General features: G+C 45.9%; 1 protein-coding gene across 1 annotated transcript in view; it reads right to left on the reverse strand.

The window, feature by feature from the left end:
* The window catches only part of LOC119385825 (guanylate cyclase D), a gene marked incomplete in the record, with an annotated part of 132,668 nt that extends 107,845 nt beyond the window's left edge, over positions 1–24,823 (reverse strand). Inside the window, 1 exon segment of the mRNA XM_037653202.2 lies at positions 23,728–24,823. Coding sequence (XP_037509130.1) covers positions 23,728–24,430 — 703 coding nt within the window.
* Positions 24,824–26,066: the final 1,243 nt, after the last annotated feature.

Here is a 26,066-nt window from a genome sequence, read left to right on the forward strand (position 1 = left end):
TGGATTGCCAGAACAAAAGCCTCCGAGATCGAAAGGCGTGCGGAGACCATACAGTAGCGCTTCGCGATTTTCCCGCTAGGGGAAGCGCGCATGCGCCGTGGCACCGTGAAAAAAAGAAACGGACTTAACTCGAAGACCAGCTACCAGCTTTCACCCACGCCTACGATGAGATGCGACGCTTCTATACCACTTCTCTTTCTGAACTGTCATCTTTAATCCCCTCCCCTTTTCCCAAAGGCGCTAAGCCGTGCCCCCACGGAGGGTGGCAGAAACTAGCGACCTGTTCACAAGTAATAAACCACTATATACAAAGCCTGCTAGTTTAAAGCACTTTCTTTGTTCGCACTTAAGCATTTCACATTGTTAAGCCACGCCCTTAATTGGCATACTTGTTATTTGGTTTAAGTTGGAAGCGTTCTTCACTTTAATTAGCTGACTTGCAGCCACAAAAGTCGCCTAATCTCCATCTCGCAGTTGTGCACGCAGCGCAAGTACTGAGAAACTGACGGAGCGCGTACACAGACGTACAAATCGTATGAAAATTTCTCGAGTTGATAAACCCCGTACGCTTCTAACAGTCGCGACCCTCGTTGACGGGAGGACCACGTGGCCACAATTTCGCAACGAACGGTGTGTATTCTCAGGCGTTCGATAAGCGACGCCCGGTTTCAGATTCAGCAAAGACAGATGAATCAAAATTTTGCTGCGCCATGTACTATTGAGGCAAGAATTCAAGCGTGTCAAGCAAACGAGCACATTATAGTATTCACAATATTGCGCACCGAGGGCGTAGTTCGAGGTTATCCACTAATAAATAGTAATGATTGTTGGGGTTTCACATCCTAAAACCACGATATGATTATGAGGGACACCGAGTGGATGACTCAGGAAATTTCGACCGCCGGCGGTTCTTAAACGTGAACCTAAATCTAAGTACACGGGCCTCTAGCATTTTCGCCGCCATCGCAATGCGGCCGCCGCGGATTCGAAGTCATCCGTGTGTCATTCATTCTGAACTTTAAAGCGGTCGGCTATATCGCTCGAAACACGAGCTTCTCCCGCAATCGCGAACGCTACAGCTCTCCCTTGTTCTTTTCAAGACGCATTTGCTTGCGACGCTAATTTGAAGGAACTTGATTCGCACGTGCTACTGCCGTTTCCCACTCTGGAGCCTCTTTCTTTATAACCTCTCCAGTATGTAAGTTTCAGTGTGGGGAAAAAAAAAAAAGAAATCTTCTAGGATGACTGCCAGTTGGGCGTGTTGGTCCGTCCTGTGACCTTTCTCCGCTCCGTCCTGTGTCCTTTCTAAGACTTCGTGCATATTGCGCTTGTTTCATCATGAAGAAAACTTCAACTTCAGTTTTAACTAGAGCTAGAACCGGCAGCGGAGTCGCGTGCTTCACGGCGTCCGACGAAGCTTGTTTCCACGAGACGTACGCTGCATTTCTCCGCATACCGTTTGCCCCTCAGTTCAAATGTAAACCTCCTTGCCGTAACTATTTACTAAAGTAATAATAACAATAATATCTGGGATTTAACGTCCCAAAACCACGATATGATTATGAGAGACGCCGTAGTGGGAGGCTCCGGAAATTTCGATCACCTGGGGTTCTTTAACGTGCACCTGAATCTAAGTACACGGGCCTCAGACATTTTCGCCTCCATCGAAAATGCAGCCGCCGCGGCCGGGATTCGATCCCGCGACCTTCGGGTCAGCGGTCGAGCGCCATAACCACTAGACCACCGTGGCGGGTCTATTTACTAAAGTAAGACACCTGCTTCTCATATTAGTACCAACAAAGAAAGTTAGTGAAAAGCTGTCTATATGTATTAAAGAAATATGGAGAAATAAGCGTCAAACCCTCGATTTATTCCTTAATTGCGTTATGCAAATTGTCGGCATATCAAAGATATATATATATATATATATATATATATATATATATATATATATATATATATATATATATATATATATATATATATATATTGTAATGCATATATTCTCAGTCAGCATTTAAGTCGATACAGCTTATATCTTCGCGCTTTTTAAACCCATGAGATGAAGATATCAAGTTAAGTCATTTTTCTTTGTTTACTTCTTTCTGCACAGTTACTTGTAGAGTTCTTGCTTTCATCTCTATCTCTGTCACCCTTGGAGAGGCAGATAGTTTTACTTCGTTAAACGTTTCGGCTTTAAAAGATAATTGCTCCCTTTCTCTTTATGTATGCCAAATAAGCAGTAAGGAAATAGCCAAATGCATTGCATTAAAATATTTTTGTTCTTGTTTGTTTTGTTTGTTTTTGAAAACGAAAGTCAAGGTGCACATTATCGTCGTCATTATATTGGTTTTGGTTATAACGTACCGACATAACGTTGTTCTTGTATTTATATGCATGAAAGTTCTTGTATGAACTCTATCCGCGGTGTTATGAGTGACTGCCTTATTTACGCTTAGCATTATTCCCAGAGATACATTTTTTGTACGCTTGTAATCACGTATGTGCATGGTACATTTGATTATTTCTTCCTTTTTTTTGTTTGACTACTCGTCAGTTGAGTACTGATTTCATGATATCATTTTGAAATAGCTGGCTCTAGCGAAGGTCAAGTTATCACGTTTTCATTCCTAAATACAAAAAAAAATAGTGCGTGAGGACCTTAGGTTGGAAATTTCTTACTTCGTGAATGTGGCACACACTCGAGTGAATACGGTAATTTCTGCGCTGCGTACTGGCTACACCAGCTTCGGTTAACTACGACGTTCGCGGCACGTTCGCGCGCTCGTAAATAATTAAAACACCGCGAGTGAGGCGCCGAGAGGAGAGCCGTCATTAATTAATCTTACTTCTCGTTGTGCCCGCCGCGAAGAAGGAACGCTTGCCTGAAAGCAATGGCTTGCGCCTTAATTACGCCACACATGCGCTCGTCCCGGAGGTGTTAAGAGCAGTCCTTAATGCAAGAATGCCGCGGGCACCTTTCGCGAGAGTAATGCAGGAAAGCCCGATGGCGGGACGCTATACGCGTAGCGCGTACAACTTACACGCCGTAATGTAACACGAGCTCGCGAGACCCCGCGAGAAATCTGAAGTGATGTTTCTAACTGCCTTGGCTTTGATGTTATTAGATGAACATAATACTTATGTTCTTTAGACAGACGAGAGAAGAAAATGGAAAGTAAGATTGTTCTGTACAAGTGCACAAGAGCGCCAGCGTTCAAATTATTCGGTGGTTTAGAATTTTTCTTATTCTTAAGATTCCATGCGTAGTAGCTAGTTAGCCATATCCTTAATTGGGCCTTCAGTTCTCCGTAGAAGGGCGTTAAAACAAGTCAACGTCATTCTTTCTTTTAAGTACCTCGTACGAGAGAGCTGGGCAAACTTCCGGCGCGAGTTATTAGCCTGGTAACGATAAACGAGGAGAGAGGTTGTTACATGCTCCTCTTTTTCGGTGTTCCGCACCTGCAGGAAAGACATCTGCGTTCGCTGCTCCCTGATTACTATTCTGATAACATGTCCCAATTTGTTGTTATTTAAGACATTCGGAGCCGTTCGTTGATACGCCGAGAAACTCGTGAGCCAGATTAAAAAAGATTGCGTCCATTTTTTTTAATTACCACCGGTTCAAGCCGCGGACGTTCTATGTTGCGGGTGTAAAGCGAAATGAACATGACGAAATGAAGACAGTCAATATTGGCTAAATCGAAGCAGAAATAAAATGAACCAAAAACTAAATGCCGAGTTAACTTACGCGCGTATTATCGTTACACACAAAGCACAATCAATGCGTGCTCGACGAGCTCTAAAAATCTTGGTTGGGCCTCCGACTGTTCGCTGTTTTAATGTGCCCTCAGGCACACGCGAAAACCGTCGAAAGTGCGAAGCCTGTCGAGCTGCGTTTTCGTCAATGTTATGCTTAGCTTTGCCTCGTCCGAGTTATAATTACCTTGTCCCTTAAACTCGCAAATGCTAAGGATCAACACGTAAAACAAATAGCAATTGTCATCGTAGAGTGCTGTGAATGCAAACATCCCCTGCAGGGGGTGACAACAAGGATTATATTTTTCTCTCTGATTTGTACAAGCAGCTTCCCATGCAGTGAGGCTACTGGTATAGTCACAGGCTTGATGGACGGTTCTTTGCATAAAACAATGCTGTTAGCAATCTTCATCACGTCCTGCACGGGTAAGTGCATGGCGTGATGCACGACGCATGGCCAAACGTCATGCATGGTTAATAATTTCTTTGTCCTTCTCGCTCTATCTTTCTCCTTCTTGCCCTTCTTTCTTTCTCTCTCTCTCTCTATTTATCGCTTCCTTTTTCTTTCGATCTCTTTCTCTCTCTTTATATCTGTCTCTGTCTCACTTTCTCTTTCTCCCTTTTTTCCCTCTCTTTCTCTCTATTTCTTTCTGTCTCTTTCTCTCTATGCTATGCCTTACTCTCCCCCTCCTCCTTTCTCTCCTCCTCATCCTTACTTTTCTCTCCCGCCACCTTGCTACACTATACTACACAAGTCTATGCTATGCTCTTCTAGCGTGCCTGGATAGCCGAGTGGCTAGGACGCTCGCTTTCGGATCGTGGGTACGTGGGTTCGAATCCCGCCGCCTCATCAGAAATTTGTTTTCGCCATGATTTTCTCTTTCTTTATATCTTTCTTCTTGTGTCTTTGTTTCTTTCTCTCTTTCTTTCTTGCTGTACTCGCTCTCTCCTCTCAGCCATCAGGGTTATCACAGGCCACGTCGGAGAAATCTGCGCACTTGTTTTGGAAGCGAAGATGGAGAAGAGGACAAATGGGCGTACGTCTCGCGGGAGCGAAGTTGAAAAGGACGAAGCGCGCGCGTACCGTTTCATGATGATGATAATTACTGTTCGCACTACCCGGCGCAACGGAAGGCTTAAAGAGCTCCGCTCTTAAAAATCTCAACTAATTATCAGTAGACGAGACTATGCTGCTTAGATTGCATCGTGCTAATTGGCTGTGCAGGACACAGAAATGGACGACGCAGATATGGTTGAGCGGCCCAGAGAGAGAGAGAGAGAGACAGAGAGAGTAACGGCACACAAACGCCTCTTCTTGTGAATCCACCGAGGGAAAATGAACTGATTGCGACAGCTTTCAACGTAGGGCGCCGCACGAAAGTCTCGGCGCGCAGCATAAAAACGTGCGACGTCGAGAGAAACGCGCTGGGAGGGAGGTCACGCAATCGCGTAAACGGGTCCTTCGCCACTCGGCCGTAAAAAGTCGGAGCCAATTTGAGCGCCGGACAGTTCAAGGGGTCCGCTTCGCCGCAGCACGCAAGGCTCGCTGAGCTCTCCGCGTCATCGCTGCGTTTTAAAACGCCTTGAAGTATACTGCAATCCTATTTGCGCCCCCGTCGACGACCCTCAGATGTTGTCCTTTATGATCCGGCTCCTTTACTCGACACTTTTCCCGCTTTACGATCTACACGCTCGAACGGGGCCAATGTCCACTCGACCCTTTATAGCCCCGGGTGTGAACCAAGATGGCCGACGTTGCGTCGGGCTTACAGTGTTATCATTGGACACCGGAGTTCCAAAATGAATTCTTTTTCAAACGCAGTTTGTTATGAGTATCCGGTTTTGGCGGCGGCGTTGTACGCGAAAAAAACCCAGCGCCGGCGAGTGTACACAAATGCGGCCCTCGAAGAGGCGCCGGTCACATTCGTGTTAGCATGCGCTGTTTTCCAATAATTGGTAGTCTCTATCGTGGGCTTGCCGACGATCAGCCGTTTCTGATATGGCAACGTGATCTTCTATCGAAGTCACTTGTCATTTTACGTTGCCACATTTCATTGTTGCCTGAATCTGAACGCACGGACGTCGTTGTTGCCTGCAGCAAATGAAGTGTTGCGCACGTGGATGAAGGTCCAACAAAAGAAACGGAGGAAAAAAACGCTTAGGAGGGAGCATTGCGGAATGCGTTAAAGAGAAAGAAAGAAAGAAAGAAAGAAAGAAAGAAAGAAAGAAAGAAAGAAAGAAAGAAAGAAAGAAAGAAAGAAAGAAAGAAAGAAAGAAAGAAAGAAAGAAAGAAAGAAAGAAAGAAAGAGAAATAGGTCAGGCACGCACACGCCAAGCTTCTGTTGCCCTCACTTTCCCGACTAGGCAATGCTAAATTTTTGTAGTATACATATAATCCCGATGTTTTCAATATAATTAATTAATTATTAAAACACTGAGAATATTCTTTCTCCAATTTTAATTTAATGTCGTTTCAGGTGCTGTCCCCTTTCGTTTCCTTTCAAAAGGACTTTATCCCTTATATGTCTTACAATGTTGCACTGTGGCTTTCTATAAACATTGACATAGAGAAGCTAAAATCAAGAGAAAAAGGCCGACAATAATAGAGAAAGCATTCGTAGCGAAGTAAGAACAGGTTTGGAAAGAGCTTGTGCAAGCAAGGAGGAAGAGAAAAACGGAAGGAGAGGAAGGTTAGCCAGTTCTCAGACTGTGCAAGCAAAGCTTGGAAGAAAGGTCAGGCGGCGATCCGATATCAACAGCGTCTTTCTTTTGTCTGTACACACTGGAAGCTTTACACGGGGGCTCAGGAAGCAGTACGACCATGCAGGTAGCTCCAAATGACGCAGGATGCCGGAAGCAGCGTAATGTCTTGCTTCTTATTGCCCTAAAGTATACATCCTTTCTTTGGCTGGCAAATAAAAAAAGAAAGGAAACTTAATTTCAATAAAGATTCGAGCTGTTTCATTAGATGCTGCCGACAGTATGAGAACTGCGCCGGCGACGCTTCCGCCTTCATATGAAGTCATAAAAAAAGGCACTTATTAGCGCTACTTTTAGTTTTGTTTGAAGAGTGCATTCGTGTAAAAATGACGACCAGGAAAATGGCAGTTCTGTAACATGTATACGCGCGATGTATAATTACTTAGTGTTGAGATTGCCTAACCATGAACAACTGAAGATACAATCCATTACATCAGTAACTCTACTATACTGAAGAGCACCGGCTTTTGAGCAAGTTGGTTTGCATAGCGGTACACTGTCAAGTAGACGAATGTGTTGCTGGACAATTTGGCGATTGCTGTTTGACGTATTGTAGCACTGAAACACATTCGCACATGAAGAAACACAAGAAGACGGTACAGGACTGTCAAGCATTTTTGCTGTCAACGCCTCCCTCTTTGCTTGTTTGTTTGCGCTTGACAGTGTTCTGCTATAGTGGGACAGAACTTAAGAAATCCGCGGCATTTTGTCCTCAAAGGCGGATGAAGACGGACACAAGCTTGCACCAATGGGCGCGCTTTCCAGACTGACGTCATGAGCCGGGCGGCCGGTGACCCCGCCTTCGGAGAACATTGCCGAGTGCATGAGTGGAACTATTTCTTTAGTCGCGGAGGCTATCGGGCTGCCGCGCTTTGGTCGTCTGGGCGGAGCCTCCCCGGACTTCTTAAGTTGTATCCGGCTATAGCTTTGCGTTAAGTTTATGACGGTTAAATGAAATTGTCGAGGAACCCGGTCCAGCATATCAATCAATTGTATACGTTCGGCTTTATGGAATGAAAGTTCACCGGATTATGTTAGAGAACACGCTAATGAGTGGATGTCTGTGATCAATGAAGAAGCGTGGCGGCGTAGTAAGAACACTGTTTTAACGAAGTGCGCTGGTGACTGCGAAGTTCTTCCGAAAAGAGACAAACAGAAAGTTTCATTTGCACTAAATGCCAACGGTTCTCAAAAAATGAAAAAAAAAAGACAAACTAACTTAGTGGCGGACAAAGTTTCGAGGGGTCTATAATAAATAACGAAAAAAAAAACTGCGAGAAAACAAGAGGACGGTTGTCTCGAAGAGAAAGCAGCCGGGATAAGGTTGAGCCAAACAAGTGACTTCCGCTTGGCGCGGATTTCATTTGTCAATGTCGACTGAAAAAAAAAAAAAGCAAGCTGGTACGGCAAAATTAGAGAACATTAAAAAATGGTTAGAGTGGTGTTCAACAACACTGAGGCCACGAGAACAACCATTCGTGACGAAGACACTGATTTAACAGTTTCGCTAAGGTATTATATTATCTCTTCCTTTCATATGTTTTTTTTTCCTTTCTTTTGTTGCTGCTGAGTTGCGCTTCGCAGCGTGTTCCATTAGTTTTAGTGCACGTTTGGGAAGTAAAAAAAAAGTAGATCGGTAGCACAGGAATACGGAAATCAGCATGAATTGAAGCGATGCAAATATAAATATGACTGTTTTGTAGAGAAAAAAAAGAGAAAAAAAATAGAGAAAAAACAAGATTGCAGTCTAAAAAAGCCGTTTGGCGATAGGGAATGAAGAAACAGGTTTTTGGCTGCCAAACGGTTTACGGTAGCGAAAGAATACTCGATCCTGTAGAACAAAAAGAGAGGGAAAATAAATGAGAGCACTCAAACAATCAACAAATAAGGACAACAGAAACGTTAAAAAAAACGGCTGTAAGGAATGAAAAAAAAAAACAAACAAAACCTTGGACAGACTAGAGGAAGACGTATTACAGACGGCGAAGAACAAGCGTATCAAGAAAGAAAAGCCTGCGCTGGGGAAGGACCTTGATCAATAGCCTTGACTGCACGGTGCTGCCTTTGTCGAACAGCGGACGAAGGATAGTAAGCAGAACAAGCACAGCCTACGAAAGAAATGCCACACCGCGGAGGGCTAGTAATACTGGTACAGGGAGCCCGCCTCTCCATGGTACGCTACGCTACGAGAGCCCTCCTGTTTTTTTCTGTTCTTTTTTTCTTTATTCTTATGATCGTATTCCTCGCGGTATACAGCCCCGAGCCTTCTGGACAAAACACAAAGAGGGCCTCGGCAGGCAACGGGCCAAAACCAAGCCAGGCTGGTGGGCCCTGGTGACATCTGGGGGCGCGGTAATTGGCCGCGCTGTGTCAGCGGCATGGCTGCGCGCTCGCTCTCTTTTTTTTTTTACCGACTGCGCAGGCAGGTATGTGAGCGGCATGCGCAGTCCCACTCTCTCTTTTGCCGTCGTATATACGCGGACGTTTCTTGTTGTTTCCGAGGACTGACCGCCGTGGCCCGGTCAACGAATTAGTTGCAGTTGCGCGTTGAAGAAGTCGAGCCGCTGGCTCAGATGGCGACGACGACGACCTTCTCTATGTATCCCCACTGGGACAGTGATACGAAGGGGATTGGGAAAGAAAGGACACGGAAGACGGTCGCGTAATCCGCGCGGGTATAGACACGGCTGGCCAGTTCTAGTGACACGCTAACGAAGCACGCGAAAGCGAAATCCCGTTACCTCGACGAGGGATATTGGGGAAGGTTGCATCGCAGTTACGCGGTGTGGAGATGCGCGATTACGAGCTTCTTATCCCAGGGAAGGCCGCGATAACTGCGACCCTCTTAATGCTTGAAGATTCGGTAATTAAGAGATGAGACGTGTGCTGCTCCGCTCTTAGCCTTCATTTGAAAGGCTAAAAGCGTCGCGTCGAGTGCTAGGATAGACTTGCGAACAGCTAAAGCCCTGGAGAACATGACGATGATTATTATTATGGTTGTCCTTCTTTAGCGATAGCACCCACCTACTATAGGGGAAAACTGGGAGGAAGTTTGCGCTTGACCTTCAAGAGTAGATCGCGACAGCGTGCCCGTTCGCGTCGCCTTCTCGATCGCCAGCCTAGCTTCGGTTTTAAAAAATACTCGAACTCAGCCTGGATAATAACATGTGTTCCGCAGCCGGCCACATCAAGCTATAAACGTTGGTCTCGGCGAGGAGGTGGCGAAGCACTCGCCGGCATGTTCGCTTTGCATCTGTTCCCGTGTGACGCGTGTGAAAGACACTGGCGAAGTGCACTTCCTCAAAGTGCACTTAAGTTGCAAGGGGCATAGACTACAGCGTAATCGTGCCCGTTCGCGTCGCCTTCTCAAACGCTAGCCTAGCTTATGCTAGCTATACGGTAAGCGCGGAATACAGTACGAAACACTGGCGAGAAGGGCAGTGATTTCCTTGTGCGCTTTTTCAAGTGTTTCAAGTACATTGGGGAAACCCACTACGCCATTAAGGCCAAACCCCTTCCTTTGCCAAGCGGTCGCTTGGAGGGCAAACCCCTCGGCGGCTTCAGCGAGCGATCTCCACTGTTGCTGGCATGAGGGCACTGTGCCAAAAGTGGCGTAGTCCGTATGCAATGTAAATCGATGTTTTGTTGCAACATTGTCGCAGCATTTTTTTTCGCCTCACTGCGCTACGCCGCCAAGCCGCGCCACAGACGGCGCGGGACTGTGTGCATCCCTGAGGGCACGTTCGCGTTCACAACGTCAACGTCGCTGCGCCGTGCCATGTTGATGAACGTTTTGTTGATGCGCGTCGATAAGAAAGCGGCGACAATAGCAGTGCCTGAGCATCTTGGGTGTTTTGCTATTGGCTGTTGAACAGCACTGGGGCGACGAGCGACGAATTCCAATCTGAAAAACCAGCGATCGCGCGAAATAACGCGACACGTCGCGCGAGCTCGTTTCGTCGCTCATAGCATCGCTCGTCGCTGTTCGCGTGCATTTTCGCACATATGGGGTTTGGGCTTTACTCTTCCGTTTTGCAAATCGGCGAAGTGCCCACTAAGCGCCCGTAAGGCAACACGCACGCCTGCCCGCTATGATGATGCTGTTGCTGCTGCTGCTGATTAATTATGCCTGAGAGCTGTGTAATGGGTGGGCCATTCAACAACCAACTCGTTGCGCAATTCCCGTGTTTTAATGTCTGGCGTGACAATATGCTTCTGCCACGCAAATTACACGCGTTATAAAGACTCCTTGCTCAGCATGACATTCGTGATGGGTTTTTTTTTTTCAGAACCAGTTTCAAGCAAAAGCGTGGCTCTGTGATTGAACACCTGTTTGTCACGCAGAAGGTCTGGGTTAGATTACCAGTCGAACCGAACAATTTTATTACATATTTACTCGCATATATCTCAAACTTTCGCTCCCGAGAAATGCCGATATTTCCTCACAACCAACGACGCCGACGCTACACCGCTACTTCTGCGAAAAGAACTCTTTAACGCTATCACGTTAATACGCAGCGAACCGGGTGTCGTATAGAAGAAATCAGTAAAGTCAATAATAAATAAAGCAAAGCCATTTGTCTGCTCCTATTGTGCACTTCCTCCCTGTACTTTTCAAGTAGCTTATACGCATGAAGCTTATGTCGTTGCTAAGCGCAGATTTTTCTCGTTAAATTGTAACGAAAATAAACAAACGTAGAATAAATAGTCAAATTGAGAAGCCTCGCTTTAGTATTAGTTTCGAATTCCCCGAAGCTATTTTGCTGAGTAGGCACACGAATGGCGCGGTGTAAATGTGTGCAGTGACGGCAACGTATGGAGCCATACAGAGCATGTTTGTCCGTACGATCTCCCTTCTGTATGTGTCTCTCAGATAATTGTTTTACAGTGAAAGCTGTTGCGAGATCACCACAACAGTTGCGTATTGTCCGCCGCTGCCGCCGCCGCCGGTGTTCGTAACCGCTATCGCGCGAAAGAAAAATGAAATAAAAAAATATCCAGGATCGGACGGGATTTGAACCCGGGCCCTTTGCGTGGCAGTCGAGTATTCTACCAGAGAGCCCCGCTGTTTTTTATTTCTTTCATGGTATTTATTCACCATCAGACACGGCACGTGAAGCAATTCAATACAGACAAAGAACTAGATATGTTGATTCTGCTCTTATCAGCGACACAATGACGAAAAGACGGCACTATAGAATTCGCAATGTTGCAGAGAAACGCAGAGCCGATGATTTTCTCAACAGCCCACTTCATTAGGATGGTCACTCAGCTAAGAGATGTGTACGAGCAAATGGAAAGTCAGCCAGAATGGCATACGGCATTAGTGAGGTGCTTATCCTTACCGCCGTTCTAGCGCATAATTGGAAAAGACCGTTACTTGATGTATTCGCTATAGAGATGATTGCGAATTCTATAGCACAGAGCCCTGCTGGTGCTTCGAAACTCCTTCGCAAAGATAGCCTATACAGGCGTCATGTCGGGCAAGGAATTCGCGTTAACCTATGTAATATAGCGTGGCAGAAGAGTAAAATAACAACCAGTCATCACACAATGCTAAGTGCGCAACGAGTGTGTGGTTTAATGCTTCCCATCCACTGCAAAAGAGCTCAGCCATAATTCTTCATCATCAGCCGCATGCAGCATCAACAAAGTGAACACAATGCTTCACAGATATGTAGCCGGTACCTCGCTTATCCGCAGAAAGACGAAGAGTGGCATAGTGGGTAGTGGATACCTTGTATGTGCACCTGTATTAGGTGCCCCAAGAGAGTTCGGAAAGGGCTCTAGAAGTGCCGCTCTTCCATATTTAGCTGTTACTGTGCTGCGCATTGCGTGCAGGCTTGGCGTTTTTCTTCATTCGTGCCGTGTACGCTATAGTCTTAAGTAAGCTCGATGCTTGGACAATGTTCTAACCCCTAGGTACAACGAGATCAATCTGTTAATTTAAGCACTGAGGTTGAGAATTGCAGAGAAGATAGCACGGGCTTAATAGTTAAGCGCACCCTTAGAGCAGGCGTTTTCGACAGAACTTGGGCTCGCAAGACTTATACTTTGTTGTGCCTATAAACCCGCGGAAAGCACACACAAGGAACTGCAATCGCCTGACCACCGCGGACCTCGAAGTGAGTGCATTTTTCACGACGTTCGTATGCCGACTGCGCGGATGTTCTCGTTCTGAACTATGTTGCGGGTTCATGAATGACCTACAAGTCAAGACGAGGAATGAGATTTCGGTAATTGGTAGCAGCCGAACTAGTCCCGGCGAGTTATGCTTAGCTTTCGGTATAGTATTTGCAGTATTAATCGCAATGCACCAGCCGCGCGTATATAGGAAAGTGATTCGCTTTATGCCGCAAGGCATGGCGCGGAAGACCATAACATTATTAATTATTTCGTCATGCATGGCACGTAAAATTTTATTGCAGTGATGGCTACACTAACTACGGTCTTTTTTCTACAGCTTAGCGATCTGTACAGGGTCTATGAAATACGTGATGTGTCGAACGAAAAAAAAAGTTTAGTTTGAAATACCGAAGTCCAGGAAAAACGCCGACCTAAATTTGCTCTAACGCTGGTACCCTTGAGCGAATGTTCGCAAAGGGCGAATTGTTGGGGTTTCACGTCTCAAAATCACGCTATCGTTATGAGGGACGCCGTAGTGGAGGGTTCCGGAAATTTTTGACCATCTGGTGTTCTTTACCTTGCACCTAAATCTATAGGTACACTGGGTCTCAAGCATTTCGCCTCCAACGAAATGCGGCTACCGCGTGCGGGATTCAATCTCGCGACCTTCGGGTCAGCAGTCGAGCACAGTAACCACCAGACTATCGTCCCGCCTCCTCACCCTTACATTCGTTTCCCACCTCCTTGCGATGCTTTACTACACAAGGCTATGCTACGCTCTGCTAGCGTGCCTGGATAGCCGAGTGGTTACGACGCTCGCCTTCGAATAGTGGGGACGCGGGTTCGAATCCCGCCTCGCCAATAATTTTTTTTCGCTAAGAATTTCTCTCTTTCTCTATCATTCTTTCTTTCTTTCTCTCTCTCTCTCTCTCTGTACTCGTTCTCTCGCCCATCAGATTTATTGCATCCCACGCCGGACAAAGTGGCGCACGTGTTCTCGAAGCGAAAGAAGAAGAGGAAGGCGGTGAAGAAGAGGACGTAGACAGCGCGTGCCGGTTGATGGTGATGATAATTTTCTATCTACGACACACAGCAAACCTCGACCATACCAGCTCTGCCCTAAAAATCGTCATTCACGTTCGTGGTATTAAGTGAATAAATGTGGGATATTGAGGACTAACGCAGGGAAAGTTCATTACTTGAGATTTACAAGCGATGTAACTCTGGGTCGTGTTTCTTTAGTGTGTCAGTTTCTTTATTTCTTCCTCTTCGGTACAAAAAGTAACTTGGTGGGGCTTCGGTGCGTTCGTGCGTGCATTTTCAAACGTTTTAAATTACACGCGCGCCAATTCCCAACATTGACAAAACGCATGAGAAAACGGAAAAAACGAAATTGTGTCCAATCCACGTGAAAAAGCGCCTCACTATATAGTTTGAGTTTGAGTTGTGTACTGCGTACCTGTATCGTGTGTCCTTTCTCAGCGAGCGCTGTACTTTATAAATCACTTTTTGTTGAATAAGTAAACCTTGCAGTAGGCGTTGGTGTCCAAATTCATTCCCCATAAAATCAACGGATGACAAAAACACATCCTAGAAGGCTACGCTTTTGCCGACTGCTTACGCTAGAAACAGTTTGCGAGGTGTCACGCTCTAGGTAACGTTTATTTCGTCAGCTGAAAACAAGCAGGTGCTCAGGTCTGTAACAAATTTCAGCCTTAAGTGTAAAAATATAATTATTTTCAGAAAGATAACAAGGAACCAAGCCCGCATCCTCGAGCATGCCAGCGCGACACCTAAGCCATTTACCCACCACGGCAAATAAATCAGTAAACTGAGTCTTTAAACTATAAAAAAACAGCGATAAGTTTCAATTTATGCCCCGTTTACTTCACAAATCACTGCTTTCTACGCGGAAACACCAGCAGTAATGTGACAGTTTAATGAAATGCTACGACACTGACTTAAACTTCGCGAGCCCTTGCAAAATCAGCTTGGTCGCATGAGAACTATAACTGCATGAATGATGCGCGGTAAGGCGTGCATAATCGACTACCTCGAAAAAAAAAAAAAACGACATCTTATGGCCGGTGAATTCCTAAACATAGGTAATCCTAAAAGGCAAATTTTCTTCTGCAAAAACAGCTTCTTGGTTCCACATCGCTGCCGATGTAAGGCGTCCATTTTTTCGGCTCGTGCTCGTCGAATATAAAGATATTTCCAGGAGAGTGGGCTTCGCCAGCTTAGCTCAAGCGTCTAAGAAACAAAAAAAGTACACATTTCGTGATATAATAATTTCGACTATTATATAAAAAATACATAGGAATTTGAAGGTTTTCTAACCAGGAATCGCGGATTTCAGGTGCGTAGACAAGTGAACACAAGTAAAAGGTGAAGATTAAAACGAGCTTGGTAGTACTCGCCGGCATTCAGCTTCAAAAGAAGTGCTCATAATATTCATTCGTCATTCAGTCTGCGCGTTTATCAATGCGAGACGTAGCACGTAATGAAAAAAAAAAGAAACAACATAAATTACGACATAGTACGTATACACCGGTTAGATTACATAGGTGATGGGGTTTTACAGCCGATTGAAACTCGCTGAATAGAATTTTTTTTCTCTTCCGCAAAAAACGGCCCGACACGTGGAGGAAAAACGAATTAAAAACAGGCTACGAAAAACACTATATGAGTAAAAAAAAATTGATTCGTTCTTCAGTTACGCGATACGCCCATCTGACGAGGCTTCTTTGAACTGCAAATATTCGAAAATTTTCTCTTTTCAAAAACACCCGAGCCGAGCGACCGTTCCCGATTTAATCAAAACGTCAGCTTTCGACGAGTAATGTTAGATCTTCGCGAAGCAGCGAGTAAAAATTATCGCCGTCATTTTTGGAAGCTACGCCGCTTCCTTCTTCTTTTTTTTCTTCAGTCCTCTTCACTTCGTATAGGATGTCACTGAATGATGTCCAGGCAATCAGCGTATTTTTAAGCACGGTGTTCTCGAGAGGTGGCTGCGGCGATTCTGTCGAGACGAGGCTCTTAGTTTCTTAGTTTGACGTCGCATTAAGCTCTCGATTTTCGCTTGAGCACTTGTGTAACACATTAAAAGAGTGACGGGAGTGCGTTGAAAATATTAGTAAGGGACGCACGAAAAATACCGCTTCATAACAAGAGTCATACGAAGCACGCTATTTTTTAAATGAAAGAAAAAAATAACGTTCTTAGTATTGTCACACCACGTTTTTTTTTTTCACCTACCCAACGGCTCTCGCGAAATACACAGAACACCATTGAGCCACATATCTCAACGAACAAGTGTTATCGACAACACTGATGAGACGGAAGGAGGTGTTAGACATTATACCGAGCAAGAAGAAACTGAATAATACCACTTGCAATCTCAAAAGAATACCCTCGTATACTTGTGTTGTCATAGCAGAGGTCAACGTTATTCGTGGTTTTTAAGTGAAGTATAGTAGTAATTATGGGGACAAAAGGAAAAGAAAAGAAAAAGTCACAGTTTCACCGCAACGGTGAAGCAATGAATGCGATAGCAACAACTTGGAATCTAATGCGAAGAACGGTAAGCAGCTCGAAAAATTCCAGCGCGTCGCTCAAGTGCAAAGGACGCACGAAAAGAACACATACAGGACAAGCGCGAACTATCAAGTGTCACAGCTCGGTACTTCAAGCGCGCTGCTCATACATAAAGAAGGACGCACGAAACGAACGCACAGGTATACACAGGACGAGCGCGAACTGACAACTGTCACAGTCGTTGCTTCTTCCTGTTGTAACAGCGCACTCCTTTCGCAAACGCGGCCGATGCAGCGAGCGAAGTGACCTTCGTACGCTCTGTAACTTCAGCGCGGACATCGCGGTGAAAGCTCAAGACATACAAACTACCCACCCGGCCCCCTCACGAGATAAGCGCGCGCGCAGGCGACAGCGACCTGTAGGGTAAAGTGGACCTGGCGAAGCAGCAGGCGCGCGTGCATCGCAACGAGCGGGGTGACAACCTTTAAAGCGTGCCCCTCGCGCCATCTCACTGGCGACCAAGAAAGCACGCTAAAGTAAATTATGTATATAAATAGTAATTGAGCATGCTAAAAGCATGCTAAATTACTATTTAGCATGCTAAAAGACGTATGCCTCGTGGCCTAGCCGCCTAACGCCACGCGCTGCGGAGTGAGAGGTCACCCGTTCGATTCCATGCTCCGGGAGAAATTATGCTGAATTATTGTCTTACGGCCGAAACGTTGGAACAATAAAAGTTTTCGTACGTTCGTTCGCTCAAGCCAATTATATATATATATATATATATATATATATATATATATATATATATATATATATATATATATATATATTATATATATATATATATATATATATATATATATATATATATATATACGGAACACGACGGGCGAAGGCAATAAAAAGCTTCCCACCGACAGAAGCGGAACAGCCAACCTCAAAATACACGTGGAGGGTTCGGTACCCACCAAAGTAACGTCCCCTCGTGCCTGTCTTTTTCACTCGTTCGATCGCTTGCTCACTCACTCACTCGAGTGAAACGACACGCTACAGCAGCCGTCGCTTACACGTAATGAACGGCTAGAATGCTGGAATAGCGGCGTAACACGCTGCATCCTGTTTCTCATTTTTCAGCTACCAGTATAGCCATACAGAATGGATGATGCAATTGATGTCAACACTACCAATGTGGGAACAGAGAAGGGTATTCCATCAACCCTGCTTTCGGACGATCAGTGATCGGGGTCAAAATTATGCATTAGGCCAGTTCCTTTCGAGAATAATAAATTATTCTGAAAGTTACGCAGCGACTATGTAGCACAACTGAACAAGGCACGCCTGTCGGTTATGAGAAAAAAAATATTATTCAGTAGAATATTATATTAGCTGCTCCCGTCATTTTTACGTTCATTGCTTCATTTTTATTTCGTTATACAGTTAATAATGTTACATGAAGGAGGAAGGTCCCTTAGGGAATATTAGCTGCCTCATTTCATCACGCTAACGGTTAGTTTCCCTATGATATTAATATAGTATAAAGAAGGGTGGACGGTCACAAGTAACTCGTAACAGCCCTAGTAAAAAGGGACAATCAACGCTTGCAATGACAGCTGCAAACGTTCATTGCACAAAGGCAAACAAGTGCATGATTCAAAATGATTCCCAGCCAGTACGAGAGTGCTCGATTCAAGCAAAAAAGAATCTGGCAATTTTTGCAAGAGCTCGTTGAGACGAGACGGTCGAGGATAACTTTTTCTTGGACGAGTGGGTGTTTACTAAATATATTGTAGTAGCGTAAAGTTAGAAAAAAAAAGGATGAAAGAGAACAAGGAGAGAGAGAAAGACAGTTGTCCGTGTATCATTCTTTCCTCTCCTTCTTGTTTCTTTTCTTTTTCCTAACTGTGCGCTATTGCTATGTTTTGAGACAGTCAGCTACTGTCGCTGTCGGTCTCTCTTCGGTGTGGCGACGCGCGTGGTTCCTAGCAGGGCCCCATCACTTCACGAAATGAACTTCAGAAGCGCCAGCTGGCAACGTCCGCTAGCAATCATGGCGAAAAGCGTTCGTATTTAATTATTTCTGCATCAGGGCCGGCCACAGTTGCTGGGGACCGTGCAGGACTTAGGTTTGTAATCTCCTGCGCGCTTGCCGAGCTTCCCGAAGTTGAGAGGATTATAAAGCCGGTCCGCTGGCTTTGCTAACCAAGCACGCAGGACCGCTACCGATCATGGCAGTGCCGTCCGCGTGTGGAATTCATTTGCCCGGAAAGGTTTATACTCTGGAGCATCGCGCAGGAAGAGAGGCTGGCGGAAGCCCGCGCATTACGTCGACGCCCTTAATGATTTTTGTGTGCGTGACCTGCAATGTTAAGTTGAAAACGCGGGAACCTGCAATTATTCTTATATAAGAACGCCACCGGTATTTAGCGCACATACTGTGCTCCAAGTGGTGGTGATTACAGGGAATCAAAGTTTTCTATCCGGGTCGAGGTTGCCACCGAGGTACGATTGAAAGTTGGCGCCACTTAATTTTAAGGATATCTCGTAGTAAAGAAAGCAAAAAGAAAAATAAAACAAGGAAATAAAAAACATCCGTTACACTCTGTGAAAGTGGACGACCACGGAAGCTGTGTGTCACACGGCAGAGAGAGGACGAATTTTGATCAAAGGTAGAGAAAAGCACGGAATTTTAAATTTAGCGTATATATGCTCCTTTAAATACTTCCATCTCGATTTACCTGGGCCAGATGTGCAGCGCGGAGGGTATTTATTTATTTAATTATTTATTTATTTATTTATGTATTTATTTATTTATTTATTTATTTATTTATTTATTTATTTATTTATTTATTTATTTATTTATTTATTTATTTATTTATTTATTTATTCTGCTTATTTTTAGAGGACCATTGGTGAATAGTGGGGTTTGCATGCTCAATTTCTGTGGCACATAGCTGCTGGGTATCTTCCGTTGAGTAAGTATTTGTTGACAATGTAACCGTTCGCGCTGTTACGAATCGCATAGTTGAATGCACTAGCAACAACTTGATGACGGCTTGTTGGTTCATAATTAGAGCAAAGAAAGTCACAGCGCGAACGGAACAAGGACAACAAAGGAACGAAGACCACAGGACAAGCGCTGCCCCTTGGTATTCGTTCTTTTGTTGTCCTTGTTCCATTGGCGCTGTTACATTCTTTGCTCTCATCACATGCACCTTCGGTGTAAAAAGAAGCACTCGTCAATAAAACGAGAATTTTTCGGCATTGGAGCGAAATACCAATCAATTGGTCATTTTCATTCTTTAGTACGGAATATGAGCGTCCGGTGTTAAAAAACCGCCAGGCGGACCATGTTATTTTGTTAAAGGATGTGGCTCTTCATCCCCACACGTCTTGTTGGCGATGCAGTGACTGCGTCGACAACCCGCTGAAGAGAAGGCTCGACCGCGCCAATATGTTTATCGTCCAATCGCGAACTGGGTACTGAGATTATTGCGCGAACCGCGCATGTTTGGCTTTGTGTCCGACTTTTGACAAGGAAGCTATATGACTCTTACTTCGAAAGGTGCCACAACAGCTGATGAACGTGTCCTAATAACAGTCAATGTAAAAAAAGAAAGAAAAAAAAAGAAAGAAAAGGAAAAAAAACGGGCGTCAGCGATCACTGCGCTTCTGAAACGATCAGCAACGTTTTGCCACAGTGTAAGTAGAAGTATAACTGCGCGTTGGACCCTGATACCATTGGAGCGGGCTTTTTTTCCAGATTTCCATGATGTAGTTTTCTTGCACATGACTTTAGCCGCACTGCCACGTCCCTAAAAAAGCTGCTTCATTAAAGACACCTTGCTTTGCACCAATTTATAAGCATTACCTGTATTAGCGATAGCGCTTGTAGTTTATTAGTTTTGTCCGTAACAATTCATGGTCTCGGCAGTATCGATAACCCACTTCAACAATCACGCACCACAGCCTGCACACAATAGTGTTGGAATAAATTCAATTGCACTGGCAAAATCGGAGCAACAAATGTTCGCCCGCTGTCGTGTATCCTGGCATTAAACAGTAGACTTCGGTCAATCTGAGTTGAGACGGTACGACTGCAACCTTGGCCTACTGACCACACAAAAGTATAAACAATAAACAACCCATATGTTTATTAGCTGTTATTGATAGCTATATCTCGGTACCTCCGCTGAAGAGTAAGCACCCGCGCTCGCCGAAGGGATATTTGTAGGCCAAGAGGACGGCCGTATACGATAAAATCTTTTTGTGCCTAAATGTCGAGGGGCAGTCATTATTTTCGCCGGTTCCCATGGCAAAAAGTCGTCCAAACACTACGAGCGTTTTAATTCGAGAAGCGTTCGTCGATAACTCGGCAAACGACAGTTCGTAGATGACGCATATTATCGCAGCAGCGAGTGACGGGGGTGGGGAGTTCTACGCATGCATCGCTAACCTGTAAACACACGCGCACTTGATTTCGGAAGGGCGTCAAGCAACCTCCTTGGAATTCAGAAACTTTAGAGCAAGTGACTTTTCGAAGCGACATTCAAAGCCACGCAAACGTTCTACATAAACAGAGGTTTGCTCTAATATTTACACAACACTTGGAACTATACGAAAAAATTGAGCTAGTTGGTCGGGATTCATTTATTCACCCGCCCCCTTTTTTTGCCATTCCTCAGCACTATCCCAACTTCACTGACTGCGCAGACAGGTGAATCACGAAAACTGCTCCATGCCGGAGGTCGCAGGATGAGTGCCTTGCGCTCAATTAATAGTGATTTGCCGGGTTTAACGTGCCAAAACTGCGATATGATTGTGAGGCACGCCGCAGTGGAGGGCTCCGGAAATTTAGACCATCTGGAGTTCTTGAACGTGCACTGACATCACACAGTACACGGGGCTCTAGCATTTCACCTCCATCGAAATGCGACCGCCGTGGCCGGGATCAAACCCGCGACTTTCGGGTTAGCAGCCGGGCACCGTAACCACTATACCACCGCGGCGGACTGTCCCTTGAGCTTGCCCGCTGTGCTCGAGAAAGACGCAATCAAGAGCTGCACCTTCAGCACGGACTAAAGAAAACACGTCACTTTCTAAAGGCTTTCGTTTAGAAATACTTAGCGTGTCATGTCGGGATCGAAGGTGTTTGTGACTTTTTTTAGAGAAAGAGAACAGCTAGATATGACTGCAATTAACGTTCCTAGTTTTTTAACAGGGAGCATTTTTCATTTTTATTATATGAAAAACACTGGGAAGTTAGGCTCGGAGGTGGTTATCCGAAAAATATGAATTCATTATTGAAATAATAATAATAATAATAATAATAATAATAATAATAATAATAATAATAATAATAATAATAATAATAATAATAATAATAATAATAATAATAATAATAATAATAATAATGCGCAACTTCTCTCCTTTCTCCGTTCCGCAGTGCTGAGAGCACGCGAGCATAGTAGCTCAGTATTGAAAAGTGCGACTTGTAACGCACACAAAAGGAGACGAAGAAACAGACACTAGAGTTTTCTCATTTCCTTCTCTTTTGTCTGCGCTCGAAGTTGCGCTGTTTAGTTCTCCATCATGTATCCATAGCAACCCGCCCCAGTGTTAGCCCTTACCGCACCTCATGCCGATCTCATAGCTCTTCTAAGAAGTCTTCCTCTTCATTCTCGTTTGGAACCCGGAAGGACTGCACTAAACACGATTGCACTGCAGTAGTCTACCCATGTTGTTACATAATACAATCTGATATTCTGTTCTTTGTCTTTTATCGCCACATTTCGCGCTTTTGTTTTCTTTTTTGTTTTTTTTTATTCCGTGGTCAGCTTCCTCCACATCTCGCCCCAAAACCGTTCTTCGTCATCTTGGCTTTCGTAAGATTTGCACGCCAGCCATCTCACCGTTCCACAGAAAACAATCCTAACCATCGGGGAAATTCGAGACAATACGGGAAGCAACCATGTTACATCACGCCGGTCCGAAACGATGCTGCGCCGGAAGACGATAAGGGCGAATAGTACTCGGCAAAGGGAGCAGGAAGCTGAGCATCTTAGAGAAAATAAATGAAAAGAGAGATACCAACGCTTACGACGTTAGGAGAAATGTTCATCGATATAGCAATTGATGATGACGCCTGCGTACGCGATAACATTTGAGAGGAGGGCGTAGCCTCCCTTCTTTTTTTCGTTCGTTCTTCTATCAAGCGTTCCCGTTCGAACCATACTGTAAACATTGGAAGATAAAAAAAAAAAAATATGCCTAAGGAAATTGTTAGCGCTCAAGAGAACTCATCAAATATTGTGCGGCCTCTTCTGAGCGTGTTCAACAAATCTCGCGCTTTGTGACTTTACGAAGTCTACGTCGGAAGCGGTCTTATTCTTTCCTGAACGGGACAGCTGTTGTCAGCCTCCATTCCGAGCAAGCGTTTCCAAATCGATGCGATGTTTGAGCGCCTCCGTGCAAGCTGAAACACAGTGTTAACCAGCGCGAGTAATGCCTGAAGAATGAATCGGCAATATCGCGTTTACGAACTGGGAGATTACAATAAAACTCTTTAATCCTAATCTCGAAATGGACAAGTTTAGAATTTCTGATCGATTGCTGTCGCGTGCAATAAGGCTCACTCTTTATCATCCACCAGAAAGAGAGAGAGGTATATTTACAGAAAGGCAGAGAGGTCGGCCTGAGCTATAGCATGCTCTAGCCTGCTACTCTACTGTTTACTAAGCCATATGCAGAGTATTCAGCTTGGACTCTGTGAAACGTAGTTTCATTGATATTTTCACGTCTTCGCGTCATCGCTAACAGCGTTGTACAGCACTCCGCTACGCGACATGAATTACCTAATTTGCCAGTAGAGATTACTTATAATTAGTGGAATATTGTAGGAAATACAAAGAATGATTTATGACCAGATAGTTTCACTAAAGTATAGAGAAAAAAAAACTAGCTACGGTCGTCCTCCTCCGGCGTACGTTCTATGACGGGACGCCGTTAGATGTAATTGACGTAGGAACGGAAGTCACACAACTTCCAAGTGATGACACTGCTACGAGTAAGGCTTCCTTAACGAGTATCGATTTCCGTCATGTAATGTGCAACGTCACTGTGAAGGTATGAAGAAATATACGAGCAAGCAAATGCGGCAGCTTTTGTGGAAGCGCGAATGTCTAGGGCAACGAGAAAGCTGGACAAATTTCAGGAGTGCGCGAAGTAATGTTGCTTTGTGGTTTGTGTTTCTTGTCTACTTGTTGCGCTAGTTACGGTCGAAAAAAAGATTATATACTTGAATGCCGGAGAAGCTTTCAGCTGTCGTGATTCCTTTCGACGCACATTCTAATTACGGTATAGCGTGAGTGGCACTGATTTCATTTTTCCCGCAGGCTCAAGAAGAAGCTATCACGCTGGGAGGAAAGAGCATCAGAACGTGTGTCGTTCACGGCGCTGTGTCGTCCCTATAGCATGCGAGCTGATACAGCTCCAGGCAAATCGAGCGCTCTTGAAACGTACTGCTCGAAAGACGATCGTGGTTACCTTTAACGGGCGCCTTGATCACTCTCAGAGCGGCGTCCACTTCTTCCAGTTTGGCATTGGGTGAAATCGTGATGACACGGCGCACAACAAGACCGGACGGCCGCAGCTTGGCCTCCAGCTCGTTGGCCAGAGCGAGCCACGGCTGCTGTTCGCACACCACCAACACCGCGTACTTGACACGGAGGTCGTTGAGGCACGAGGCCACGGCGAAGGCAGCCAAAGCCACATTGGGTGACACGCGGCCGAAAAACACGGACGACGTCTTGTCGGCCAGCGCATTACCACCGCCGGTGTGACCGTGGCAGTTCCAGACGACGAGTGGCTTCCGGTGCACCTGCGCCAGCAGTTCGCCCGCTGCGCACACTTCTTCGTCCAAGCCACCGACGACTCCCGCGACTCTCGGGTCCTCCATCGCTTCGATGAGGGGTAGCAGGCCGCCAGTGCCGCAGACGTCGGTCGCGTTGCGCACCGTCAGCGTCAGGTTGGACTCGGCGAGGTACGCCGCCAGCTGCGTGTGGTTGGAGACCAGCGTCTCCGTGGCGAACCGCAGCGTGCTGGCGTTGATGGTGCGGCACCGGTCTTGGTGAGGCAGCAAGACTATCTGCTTCGGGTCTCGCTGATCGGTGGGAACGGTGGCTGTCGCGCGACTAAGGAGCGCGCCGCACACCATGCAGGCGACCAGCATGGGAACCGGTGACGGCATCTCACGCGGCCGTCAGCAGCTGACGACGACTCGTCGCGGCACCGCTGCCGCACTTGTCGTGGTTCGAGTAGTAGCTGCTGTTGCCGCCGCTGCAGCAACAGCTGCTGACGTTGCGCATCGTGAACCCGACGATCGGCGGTCGCGGCACGACGGCCCTCCGCGATCGTCTCCGCTGGATAACGGGGCGTCTTTTTGAATTTCCCTCCTCGCAAGAGTCACGGCGGTGATGGGGCACTTAACGGAGGCGGCGGTACCGCGGGCGTCATCGCCGCGGCGGAGAGCACGAGCCTTCGGCGCTCCGCCGACTCCCCCGCCGCTGCCTGGCGGAAGGCATCACGTGCCGGATCGCCGGTGATGTGCCTCGGGCCGTGCGCCGTGTCGGGACACCACGGCGGAGAGTGCGCGGGCCGCGCGCTGGTCGTCGCGACGCTTGCGCCGCCAGCGTGGTTGGCGGCCGCCGATCGAACTGCGCCACGGTGAATGCATGTGAAAGCGTGAGATCGTCATCCGTTTAGCTATCTTACCGCGGACTACACTTCGGATGCGCGTTTCGCGTGCGTGTGCCGCGCAGTTTGCGGGTCGGGATTTGCTTTTGATTGCGCGCTTTGCATAGAGCATTGCGCCATTCGTAAGAGAGGGACATGAGTTACAAAGCGAGCTTAATTCAAAGGAATACAGGAGAGAATGGTGATAAGCGCCGTGGTGGATAAACGATGCTGCTCTACTTTTTCATGCTTGCATTTGTTCTTTATGGAGACGCTATTGTCGGGCTACGACAAATGAATGCAAAAACACATAAACACAATATTAGTGTTTATAACGTAAATACGACCTTTCGACATAAACAGTTTCATACACGTGATTGTGTGGTTTTACTTCACTCACAATTAGAACTGGGGGGGAGGGTGGGGGCGTTGCTGGCTGGTACTTACTGCTGTATGATCATTAGAGCCGCGAAGAAGAGTGGCAACGCTCTTCGTTTGGTGCGACACAAGCAGCGAAGTGTGTAGGCTACGTCTCAAACTGTAGACGCCAAAAAGTGTACGCGATCTAGGAGTGTCAAACATGCGACGAGTCCTATTATTCGGCTAAACCCAGTAGAAACAGATTCCCTCTGTGCAGGAGTGGATATAAATTAACAAGTGCTCGCACTTGTTACACTCGTGTTGTGCACAAGGGCTCGCTCTGACAATACACTTGCGTGTCTTGTCAAGTGTCTTGTGTCAAGGGCTCGCACAAGACACTCGCTTTGTGAACAAGTGTTCGAACTGACACGCGTGTTGTGAAAGCTTTAGCACGTCGATATATAGACACCCGCTGATCTCGCCCATTCTGCTTCGAAGGGAGAGCTGTGGCAGCAACGCTGCATGCCATCCTGTCCATGTACTGCTGACCGGCTAAAATGTTACAACAGCAACAATAATAGCAATTGAGGCCACACCCAGGGCACTGCAGTGAATACTCTTATGCGATTTTTCAGTGGGAGTGCTTGAAGTCATGATTTCCATTGTGATAGGGCCCGTAGCAGCATTATGAGTGCACTAGCGTTCGTACGTGTACGATGCTCCGGGTTATCTTTCTTTATTTCTTTTTCCTTGCTTTTTGTTAGTTTGGTAATGAATCCGTGATTTTGAGA

Source organism: Rhipicephalus sanguineus, chromosome 3 (assembly GCF_013339695.2).
Source record: "Rhipicephalus sanguineus isolate Rsan-2018 chromosome 3, BIME_Rsan_1.4, whole genome shotgun sequence".
NCBI classification, from domain to species: domain Eukaryota; kingdom Metazoa; phylum Arthropoda; class Arachnida; order Ixodida; family Ixodidae; genus Rhipicephalus; species Rhipicephalus sanguineus.